Below are 12,615 nucleotides of genomic sequence, written 5' to 3' on the forward strand. Positions count from 1 at the left end.
TTTGGGTGTCACATTTGTGTTAGTAAGGACTTGGATGATTCCTGCTTATTGTAAAATATAGTATTCGTTACTATGTTTGTCGTTGTAAATGTTGATAGCAACTTTCTTTATAGAATTAGCGTACAGTGTAAATTGCCTTGCAACACCTCTTCTGCCTTTGTCTCTTTGCCATGTACTTTGACATTTCCATTGTCAGTATGGTAAATACTGATATTGCTGATGCTGATTTGAGAAACTAATTGCTGTGTTGCATGACAAAGTAAGTGGTCAACGGAAGCCGGATAGTGTCGGTGTGTAGTTTTTATTTTAAGTCTTTATAACAACTAAGCTAACTCGTTATTACGACGATGACCGCACTATACCAGTAGTCTGTGACAATGAAGATGACAGGATCACGGCAAAAATCTGTGACAATGGCGATGACAGCATCATGGCAGAAGTCTGTAACAATGGCGATGACCGCACCACGACAGAAGTTTGTAACAATGGCGAAAACAGAATCATGGCAGTTGTCCATAACAATGGCGATGTCAGTACTACAGCAGTAGTCTGTGATTATGGCGATGATAGCATTACGGCAAAATTCTGTGATGATCATGATGGCGATGGCTGCATCATGGCAAGAGTCTGTGAATGAAGCATCGTTGCAGAAGACTGTGATAACGACAGTATCGCTACAAAAGGTATTGATGATGCTTGTAGAGGAAATGAAAGAGTTGGTGACTGCATGTAGCATTATATCAGTAGGAACGTATTCCTCTGATGCAGGTTAGGATAATAGTTTTGGTGGAAACACACAAATTGATTGTAATGGTGTTATGTTGATGTATTAAGATAAAGAAATCTGAAAAACTGTTGAAGACACAATCGTAAGGAGCTGGGACGCCATTATGGTGTCTTCCACGGTGACATTTGATGATAGGTGTCTTTCAGTCTCTAAATCTTCATATTCACACAATCGCCAATGATTGTTGGAACATTTTCTATTTCCTTGGTACCAAATATTTCTCGGTATCATTTAAACTTTCAAAGACGTTCGACAACTGATCCATTTCGGGTTTGCCATTATAAGGCGACTTGGCTGCTTCCAATGCTAGGGTGTACAAGATCTTGCTACGAGACTCTTGTCTTATCTGAAAGAAGTAAAAGTAGTCCTGTTTTCTAAAAATATAAAAAATTCTGTTAGGAAAAAGGTTGAATATAATGAAAACGTTTCGGCATTTTCGCTGTTCCCCCTTTTCGGAACTGTACCATTCTTTGACAGGTCATTATTGGTCAACACGTTTCAAATGAAATAAATAATACACATGCACTACTGTGTACCATAAACGTAACTTGTTCATCTATACTGTAATTACTTTTATTTCCGGACGTCAAGAATGCAACGTAAACAGTAATGATAATATACACGTACTTACCTGTCTTATCTCTTTCTGATACTTTCCGTGGTTCTGAACTTTCGTTATTTAGATACTTTCTCTAATTCTTAGCCGATTTATTCTTTTCCTGACCTTAATCAATGCGTGGTTCGTTAGATAATTCTATTATGACGTCAAACATGCTTTCCACTGAATTTTCTATAGTGACGTCATAAAAAAGGGCGACCATCCCTGATGATTTACATAGAAATAGCACTTTTTGCAGATCATTGGGAAAGAAGGATTAAATTTGTCTGCATAGTATCTAAAAATCATTAGAGAAACAGGTTCTACCACCAAAGATCACCAAATATCATGCAATACGATATTTTTCCACTCTCGACAGTTAAATTTGAAATATTTAAAATTTGAAAATTTAGCTCTCTCGAGTGGAAAAATATCGTATCAGTGGTATACTCTATAATTGCATATACATCGCAATGTTCGTATCATACTTATTTATCACGCTGCAGCTTCGTAAGAACAACCTGGTTAATTATTCTTATGGTATACTGTTACACCACTGTCCCAGGTTAGGCATATCCAGAAATCAACGCCACTTTGCTTATTTGAATATTATACTAAAGAAATCGGATACGGGTCACGGAAACTATATTGAAATGATAGGGAATTTTGAAAAAAAATGTCTGTTTTAACTTTTAATAATTTAAGTGATAGACAGGTTGCGGGGACAGAAAATAAATATACATATAGATTATTACATTGATACAAGTGGATTATCGGATTTATCCAATCTCGATAGTTAAACTATCAATTTTAAAGTCCGAGCGTCGGCGAGGACTTTAAAATTTATAATTTAACTATCGAGATTGGATAAATCCGATAATCCACGCGTTACTATGTAATAATCTGTTTCTCTAATGATTAAAAGATGAGTTTTCCTTTTTTTCTAAACTAAAATCCCCTTTGAGTGCCTTCCACTTTCCAAAAAGTTGTCAATTTCATTAACATCTGTTAGAACATTTTGATCATTTCAGGGAGCTGAGAACGGTTATGACCCTTTAACTCAGCCAATCATCTTCTGAGATCACCGGCAACCACAAGTTGATTAAATTTTTTTATACAATGGGTTCGGAAAGGGATATATTTCCATAGAATTAGAGAAACAACAATATACACCATTTTTAATACGAAACATAATGACTGTCGTTGCAAAAATCAAGGTTCCTGAGCTATTTTAAAAATCGAAGCTAGCGGCTTTTAACATTGCAGTATAAAATACAGGCTGAAATGGCTGAAACGTCAAATTTGCAAACTTCGTGTTGAAAATTGGCTAACAAGGTCATTACAAAAACAGCCGGTTGCGGGGATGAAACTTGAAACTTGAATGTCCAAAGAATTTGCAAGTCCTAACCTTGTATGTGTAGTCGTTGAACTCTAGGTTCCCACGTAAAGTTAAAATGCCCCTATTTCAAGAACAATAAACTCACGAAAACTCGAAAAATTCACTAAATTCGCGTTCATTGTTATGATTTTGACCGCCTGACAACTTTACGGAAATATCAGAGTGATTATAAACAAGAACTCTGTGACGGGCAACTTATAATATCCGTGTTTTAAAGATTTTAATGATATCAAGCCAGTCCAGTTCAAACTATTATCACGTGGTACAATTCTCATTTACATATAATGAATATTGATTAGCAAAAGTACTACTAATGCCTGGCTATGGGTGAAGGTTTGGCGTCAGCAGTTTAACCCCGCCACATTCTGAATGTGCCTGCCTGTAATTCAGTGGTTGCCGTTTGTTGCTGTATCTCGCATTTGTTTTGTTAATTGTTTTGTTCATAAATCAGGTCTGTAGTTTTCTCGTTTGAATTGTAAATACATTTGTCCTTTCATGGCATTTTTTAGCTTACAGTGCGGTATGGGTTTTGCTCATTGTTGAAGACCTACATGACCTATAGTTGTTAACTTCTACGTCATTTGGTCTCTGGTCGAGAGCTGTCTCGCTGGCAATCATAGCACATCTTATTTTAATATGACCGTGTGTAATTCGAAATATAAGTATTGACAGTAAGTGTTAATAACTGTATAGCAATTCAGTATTTAGTGAGTATTTAATTTATTGATAAAAAAAAAAAAATCAAGGTCAGTTACTATATTCTATTGATTATTTGATTGTTGGTTGATTAACTTCCAGTGGAAAATAGTTCATGTATTTTCAGGACGAGAACAAATTAACAATAAATACAGTAGGTAGGTCCTGAAATAGAGGCCGTCCGGGAAAATTAGGGTATATTGGATAGGGACAGAAATTTTGTCTATCAGCATGCTACCTACGGACCCTCAACGATTTTTTGCAAGGGTTCTTAACGTACGAAGAGGGTGGCATGCACTCTCTGTAACACTAGGCATCGGACTTAAGACCTAATAGTCCATATTTTTTGTCAAGCTCTCAAGCTTCAAGTATTCTTTGCCTGCTAAATGAAAATAAAAAGTATGAAATTTACCAATTGAGAATTTACATTGAAATGTTATGATTACACGATATCAAGAGGTATTTACACAGTTTGATATAGCCCAAGCAGTATAGGGCTATCTTACTGTGGATTATATCGCTCCCCCGCGGTTAGTCTTTGAACTAATCGAATTGATGTAAGACAAAAAATCTTAACTTTAATTCAATTTGGTTTAGTTTGGGAAAGTCCTTCAAATTTAAAACCCCAATAAGAACGAGAATTATGTTTACAGCTTCTTCTAGATCTGTACTATTGTATAAGAAGAAGAATTTGTACTTCCAAATGACGAAATTTAACATGACAACAGCGTAAATAATTCATGAATTATAAAAAAGTCAAATTTAGAAGTCATAAGTTTAAACGTAGATACATGTATATATGTGTAGTAAGAGGAATAACTCAATTAGAAATTTACAAAGTGATTTTTAGTTTAATTGGTTAATTTATTTGTTTGCTAAGACCTATTCCAGGTGTTTGTACTATGTTTGTTAATATTCGAATCCTGTAGTATTTCTATAGACTTTGCAAGGACAATCAATCGTTTTATATAAGTCTAGTATTATATAGTTGTTTTCTTGATATACTACTAATTTTCAAAATATAGATTTGATTAAAGTATCTGTCTCTGAGGTTACCATTCGCACCTCTTGACATGCTGAGAAGAAACAAAAAAGAAAAAAGTCCTGAGATTTCGATTTGACTGGAGAATTAAAGTTCATCACCAAAAAAAACTACCGCTTCAAACCTATAGCTGTTAAAAAAAATCATACTATTGTTACTGTTTTTACTGATACTCAGCGTCTTGAATTAAATTGAACTTCGAACTACAATGTATGATGTTTTATATAGTTTTCCAAAATTTTTGTTGATGAAAATAACATGTTCTCTCTCTCACTTTTGGTTATCACATCACATGCTTTGGCAGTTTCAAAGGGCACACGTCCCTCACACCATCTATTAGACCCCCTCTATTGTTTACATTGAAAAGTAAAATGATGTCTCCGGATTAAATGTTTAAACAATGGTGTTGAGTAGCAGATTAAGGGAAAATGAATACCGGTTGTCTCCCTTTCATCTTGATAAACTTTATTTTAACAGTATACATTAATATTTAGATATATTACCCTATAGTTATAGTCTATAGAAACTCGTTCTTTGTCTCTGATGGATAGTTTGGTCATTGGTCATCTTTAATTTTTTTTTACAGTTTTGATTGGTTGATATTTGTTTGCCTATCGTAAATGTAGCAGTCCTGTCTGAACTTGGTAGATATCCTCTTTATATAATTTTGCTAACACATATGTTTATGTATTGGCATAGACTAGAAAATTCCCCATCTGATTTATTGAAAAGTGCTTATATATATGCTGAGTTAAAAATGATTGAGAGTAAAGCTCAAACTAGCTCCAATAACTCATGGCTCTCTAATATCATTTTCTACAGCGAAAAATTGGGTATTGACCTAAATATATGTAAAAATTAAGGCAAAAATAAATTAAAAAATTTACTAAAAAAACAGCTCAAATTAAATTTTCAAAATGATTGGGAGAAAATGCGAGATTTTTATATACAGAATCAAGGCAAATTGGACACTTAATTTTCATTCAAGAGGTCATTTGACTATGAAAATTATTTAGATTTAAAGCACCCCCAAAAACATTTGTTAACAAAATACAGACTCAGCAATCACTATTTAAGAATAGAAACTGGCAGACATGAACGATTTATCAATGTATGTGGTAAATATAAAATATTACCTCGACATGAGAGGATATGTTTATATTGTAATTCAAATTCTATTGAAAATGAAATGCACTTTCTTCTGGAATGCCCTCTTTACAATAACCTCAGAAGAGATATGACTGATTATATCAAAAAAATACCCCAGTTTAGTTAATTTAAACAGAAATGATCTTTTTACATGGATCATGAGTAATGAAGATAGCAGTTTTTTTTATATATTTTATGTGCATACCTTGATGAAGGCCTGCAACTTAGAAAATCAGAAAATTAGTTAATACTCTAATAGATAGCAAAATTATCTCCCCTTGACCACTGACCCTTTCCTCGTGCATTTGAACTATTATTTTATGTTTCTTCAATCACTCTGTAATGTTTATGTCATGTTGATATTAATGTTATGCTCTTAATGGGCCCTTTAATTTGGAAATAAAAGTATTGTATTGTATCGTTCAATGGCTCCACGGTTAAGGAAACAACAACCAATCATTTCAAACTTTAAAACAGTTGATGTCGATGTCACTCTTGTAGTAATTGATGCTAAAAGCTAGGCGATTAATTTAAAGACTTTAGTAAGACTTAAGAGAGTAGCGGTTTTTTTTTTGTGGAAATGGAAATGTGAAAGAAATTTCCTGAGAAAGTCTTTTGTTTTAGTTTTCATTGTTGTTTTATGTGCGATTTATTAATCAATAAGAATTCAATTTTAAGTAGTTTGTTATTTCTCTGAAATTTGTCGTATGCCTAAATATAAAATATGAACCGAATAGATAAAATAATTTCCAAACACTCTAGAAATATTGACAAAAATAATATTCTTCTTAGATAATTCCATTGATTTTAAATATGGTCAGAACTTAAACGACACACTGCTTGTTGCAAAACATAGATTTACCAATGGAATGCTCCCCAATTTGTTTTTGAGTTTACACAGCACTTTGTGTAAATTATTTTTATGGTAAAATATGCAAATAAGGATAATTTATTACGTTACAACTACGCCATTATTGACAAATTTGCAATAGTAATATAGCGACCATGTCCTAGGTTTCATATTTTTCATGTCGGGGCCTTTTATAGCCGACTAGTATACGGTATGTGTTTTTCTCATTGTTGAAAGCCGTACGGTTGTGTAGACGAAACGCGCGTCTGGCGCAGATACAAAATTTTAATCCTGGTATCTATGATGAGTTTATTTACAACCACTGGGTCGATGCCACTGCTGGTGGAGTTTTTATTCCTCGGGGTATCACCAGCCGCCCAGTAGTCAGCACTTCTGTGTTGACATAAATTATTATTGATATGGTCATAATAATAAATTAAGTTTACAAAACTTTGAATTTTTGAAATACTAAGGCTTATCTACCTCAGGAATAGATTACCTTAGCTATATTTAGCAAAACTTTTAGGATTTTTTGGTCCTCAATGCTCTTCAACTTCGTACTTTATTTAGCCTTATTAACTTTTTTTTATTTAAACGTCACTGATAAGTCTTTTGTAGACGAAACGCGCGTCTGGCGCAAATACAAAATTCCAATACTGGTATCTATGATGAGTTTATCTATAATTGCTTATATCCACTTCACTTCAACTCTAGTGGATAATTGTCTCATGGGCAATCATTCCACATCTCCCTTTTTCGTATTATTTTTTCTTTTATATTGGGCATATTAACATTTTGTTTGTCTTTACGTTTGTTCCCTTTGGCCATATTGTTGTACAATGCAGACGAATGGATACTTTATAGTATGAATGAATAGTTGCTGTTAAATGTTAAATTCAAATAAATATTTTTCTTGGAAACACAGGGATGCAGTTTGAAAGATAAACCATTTGAAATGAAGCTAAAATAATGTGTCGACGAACAATTTATAAATTGAATACAAGAACATGCGGTTCAACTTTTATTTATTTAGCACTATAAACCTATCTTGAAAGACAAATCAAATATCAAGTTTCAAAATTATGAACACTCATATAGTCTTATTGCACTATAATTGAATAACCAACAAATCTTTGACAGTCTAGCTCAATATACTGGACACCGACCATATCGTTGACTTTTTCGATGGCTCCATACATTTATCTTGCGTTACAGTATCAGGTTTAGTTTTTGAATTATCTCCCTTTGAATCTGTAGCTATGACTGATTCGTTTTTTATCAGAGGTTGATGTATTTTCATTAACTCATCTCTTTCTTGAAGGTAGCTTGATAAATTAAGCTGTGGTGTTGGTAGACATGTTGTACCTGAAAAGGGAATACAATGGTGTAATCATACAATCAAAACAGAAACAAATAACTAAATTAACGCAGCTCATTAAATAAAAACCGTTCAGACATTGTATTTTGAATAGTTTTATTACGTATTTCCCTCTAGAGCTTTTTCTTGGATTTTACATGGGGACACAAAGATTTGTGGAATGCATCATTGGGACAGCGACCAAACAATACACAAACAAAAACTACAAAAACTTCAAATAACATATATTTCTTAACAGTATTTACGATTTTTCAGCTTTCATTTACAATGTCCCGTAATGATTATATTTTTACATTATTACTACACGTAAAAGCTCAAAACCGGATATAAATAATTATCAGGATTAATCGAAGATTTAATACCAACCTGTCCTCGATTGTAGGTTATCGTCTGGTGTTGAAGATTTACTCAAGCTGTCTTTGTCGTCGTCATCGGATATATCGCTGATGGCACCATCTGATGTGTTTCCTTTATCTTTTTGTTGTTTCATTCTGCGCCTTGCATTTGCGAACCAATTAGAGATCTGTGTCATAGTCATGCGCGTTGAGAAGGCTAACATGACCTTTTCCGTTTTGGTTGGGTATGGGTTCTTCCTGTGTTCTCTCAGCCATGTTTTCAATAGTCTGCTACTTTGTTTCGTTGCCGGTATATCGTTACCGTTCACTTGATTACTCAATTGTTGAAAGTTCCTAAAATGTAAATTAAATATGTTGAAATCTTTCTTATTCTGTCATCATAATTGCATTGCATTGCTAATAGAAGTCAAGAAAACTGGATTTTGACATTTATAAATGTTTTTAAAAATAAAATGTTTGATTCTATATGAAAAACAGTAATGTCCTGTTCCTGTATGTTATTGAAAACAATAGTTTTTAATTAAAATTTAAAAAAATGATTATCACGAGAAAGAAAAACCACGACCCCTCAAAAGATAAACGCATAGTCGTTGTACTAAGCGTGATATGGTAGTTACCAGAAATCATTCACTTGAGTTCTCAACAACTGGTCCATCTGAGCCGTTTGGGCATATGGAATTCCTTGATGACCACTGTACATAGACACATCTGTAGTTGCAATACTCTGAAATTATGAAAAAAAAACCAATAAAATATGTTAGGTCATAGTTTATACACATGAATATAGCAGAATTAGATGAATTAATAAAATAAGACGAATTTATGTCCTTCAATATTTTTTGCTAGAAAGATGCTTGAACTTCTTAATGGTGCTTAATCTATAAACTGAAAATTCAGTTTCCTATGAAAAACCAATAAGATCTTAATAATGATAGCAAAAAGATAACCAGAAATGTTGGATAAATGTCAAAAGACAGCATCCTAACAACATAATTCAATCAAAATAGATCTTCTATAAACAGTTTTAAGCACATACCGGTGAAATTTGTGGGTAAATACTTTGCATCATTCCATATACGTCATAACTGGGTGCATACCCTGGGTATGATGGGTAATGCAGCGAGGATTGTGGTACAGTCTGGTTTTCTCCGTAGTGCATGGAACCAAGGTATGAAGGTGGCGACCCCTGTGATGAGACGACTGGCAAAGATGCAGACATCCTTGAAGAAGGACTTGTTGTTTGTGCTTGGTAACACCTGCACATGACGGCATTTTGATGTGGATCAAATACTTTGGGACAATATCTGTCTAGGCAAACCTTCAAAGAACAAAGTTTTACTTATAGAACTTCTTAACTATAAACCATTTCAAATTACAAAAAATAAATATTAATCAACTGAGAAATGCTTAACACTGTGTAATGCGTAATGATATACTTAATAAAATCATCACTTTAACATATCAATTTTAAAATCAATTAGAGAATGTTTGCATCATCTCTCTAATATTTCAAATAATTCGAACCTCTTTTTTTATATATTAGGAATTGTGTGCGTATGTTAAAGTTTAAAGTTTATTTCAAAGATGTCACAGTTCGATGTAATATTATTTTTGTAATAAAAAAAAAAGTTATTTAGTTCAATTTTAATATAACTAAATCCTCAAGAAACATAAATAAAAAAAAATGAATTAAACTTACCATCGGAGAATCAAAACTTTCTTGGTAAGACATATTTATATATTAATACTAGATGTTAGCAGTTTCGTTGACAAGTTGAAATGATGCTTGAAATCAAAACGGAAAATTATTTATACCAAATACTAAAGTTGCAATTGCAATAAAACGAAAAATGGCAACAATTATGTAAAACTGATAAAATCTGAAAAGAACATAAATCACTTATTATTTACATGGCGTTAATTGCAATCATCATTTCACAACTGCATTTCGATATGTAGAAACTAAATTTAAGCTTTAGGCATGAAAAACAACCATGTTCGATTTATAATTTTCAAAAAATTAAACAATGATATTTTTTAAAAACAATATCATGTTACAGCCCTTAGGAATAAAGGGAAGTGAGACCCTTGTAAATGTCAAAAATTTTATGGTTTAAATCTCACTTAAAATTTGATAAAACTAGATAAAAATCTTGTGCGATTTAATTTTTATTCAAATTTTGTCACATAGTTTTTCATATAGATGTCAGCATTAATCTATTTCAATTTAATTGCGTGTCATGAAAAATATAAAATATTGAAGATAAAATCTTAAGAATTTAAAGATGCATTTTTTTAAAAATATTTTCTTTTTCAGAAGAAAAATGATATCATGTAAAGCTTTTAATTTGATCAGTAATTTTTGTTTTACATGATGTATCCCATACAAATTATATGGTAATTATTTAGTCAAATTATGAAATTGAATAAATTGGTTCACACAGAATGAAAAAAAAATATATTACAGATTAAAAAATATAGTTTAAAGAACACTTTATCAAAATTGAACAAATACTTAAATGCACATGTTAAGTAGATTTTAAGTTAATGTTTTTAAAAATGTTAGGATCGTCCGCGTTATACATGTACCATATATGCTTTCTTCAGATGTTGTTTCTTCGTTAAAACTCAAAATCTCTTCATATTTTTTTTTAGTCTGAGATATTAATAAATGCAGCTTTGTTAAATTATAAAATTGAATATTAAATTGGTTCACACAGAATGAAAAAAATGAAATATAACTGATTAAAATATACAATAACTACTTTATCAAATATGAGAAAACACTCAAATGCACATGTGTATTAGATTTTACGTGCACTCAATGTACGTGTTGATGTTTTTTTTTAAGTTTGCATCATCCCCGTTATAACATTTATGTTAGCTTCATGTGTTGTTTCTTCGTTAAAACTCAAAATATCTTCGTATTCTTATTTCTGAGTACTAAATGCAGCTATGTTTGATTCTGCACTTTTTGCTAAAACGCCTATATTTATAGTAATTTAGAGAATTACACACGTTGTGATGGTTCGACTATATGCATATCTTACTCAGAAGACTTTGAGCAACACCCAAAATTTTACGGAAGCAAATTAGGTACTTATCGAAAATAAATTTCTCATTGCACTTTTTTCCATGTCAAAATTGTGACATTTATAATCTTAAAAGTTCGACTTAAATGCGCACGAACACACGATCCAGTTTCTTCTATGCAGACATTGTTTAGTCCCGATTATGCTATTGGAAACTCTAAAAAATTAATCAGATCCCCCAAAAAACAAAACAAATCAAGAATGTAAACAGTGCCGTTTGGTACTGGATTTTTTCTTACGGTTTCAAGAAATATGATTCGTGGGTTCAGAAGAAGTTAAAGAAACAAAATGCGCATGGACACACGGACAGACACAAAGATAACTAGCGGATGATGGGACGGGTCGGTTACTAATCTCAACTAACCTGTTTCCTTAAAAAATATTAATTGAAATGTTTGCTAAATCAGAGAATTGCAGCTATTCATAAACTGCCATTAATTATATTGCTGGTGTCTTTTTTCAATCAATTTTGGCGGATATAACTTGATAGATTATTAGACTTAAGTCATGTCGTTACTGATGTTAATTAGAGCTCTGAGATTTCTATGTCTCGTTTTACATTGTATTGAGGAAACGCAGAACACTCACGAGCCCTTTCCTAACACGGATCCATTACCATAATGGCGCGAATTGTAATTGTACGGGATGATTGCGCCACCCAAAGGAGCACACCTCTAACCTCAACATGTCATATCGTTACTTTTACTCAAATCATTGTTCTGTTTGTTACATCAACTAAAACGCAGAAAAATGTGGTTAATACCAAATTTAGAAAAGTCGTGCTGTTATGAATTGCTGTAAATGGCGAGTTGATCAAATTAAAAACAGCGGTACATCGAATTTATTTTACATTTGTGTTATTGAGTTGAAATGATGGATGAATTGAGAATACAGGATTAACTACAATTTCCCAGTACGACATCTTTATTACTTTTAAATCAAAACATGCACAAATAGAACATGCAGAAATATATATCGCATATTTATTAAAGAAACCATACACGTATTTATCACACTGAAGTTACATTAAACGCCATGTGCGGTAAAATACATCACGAAATTGTAAAGTTTTTAAATAATTAATATGGAATTAAAGAAATACTCTTCAATTAAAAATACAATTCAATCAAATATAATTAAGAAAGTTTAAACGAGATTTTAATTCAGCACATTTTATCTTGAACATCTGCACATAGATTTACCAGGCTAAGGAAGTATTGTTGTCTGCCGTTTTCGTAAACAGCAAACATATTAATTTAAAATAAAAA

At 32.2% G+C, this 12,615-nt stretch overlaps 1 protein-coding gene across 1 annotated transcript; it reads right to left on the bottom strand.

Annotated features, from left to right (window-relative positions):
- Nucleotides 1–7,535: 7,535 nt before the first annotated feature.
- On the bottom strand, nt 7,536–10,021 carry LOC127703139 (homeobox protein araucan-like). Its single transcript, XM_052207627.1, has 5 exons — nt 9,955–10,021; nt 9,292–9,573; nt 8,873–8,979; nt 8,266–8,588; nt 7,536–7,886 (listed from the first exon to the last, which is right to left on the bottom strand). The coding sequence occupies exons 1-5, from the start codon at nt 9,985–9,987 to the stop codon at nt 7,663–7,665; spliced, it is 969 nt and encodes a 322-aa protein (XP_052063587.1). The 5' UTR covers nt 9,988–10,021; the 3' UTR covers nt 7,536–7,662.
- Between the last annotated feature and the right edge of the window lie 2,594 nt (nt 10,022–12,615).

The sequence above is a fragment of the Mytilus californianus genome, unplaced genomic scaffold (assembly GCF_021869535.1).
Source record: "Mytilus californianus isolate M0D057914Y unplaced genomic scaffold, xbMytCali1.0.p SCAF_5, whole genome shotgun sequence".
NCBI lineage: Eukaryota > Metazoa > Mollusca > Bivalvia > Mytilida > Mytilidae > Mytilus > Mytilus californianus.

What these genes read in the sequence shown, in the direction of transcription:
- LOC127703139 (XM_052207627.1), bottom strand. Translation starts at nt 9,987, where the DNA reads ATGTCTTACCAAGAAAGTTTTGATTCTCCGATG. An exon ending in AAAGTTTTGATTCTCCGATG is followed by an intron (nt 9,574 to 9,954) that starts GTAAGTTTAATT and finishes TGTTCTTTGAAG; the next exon opens with GTTTGCCTAGACAGATATTG. An exon ending in TAACCTACAATCGAGGACAG is followed by an intron (nt 7,887 to 8,265) that starts GTTGGTATTAAA and finishes TTCCCTTTTCAG; the next exon opens with GTACAACATGTCTACCAACA.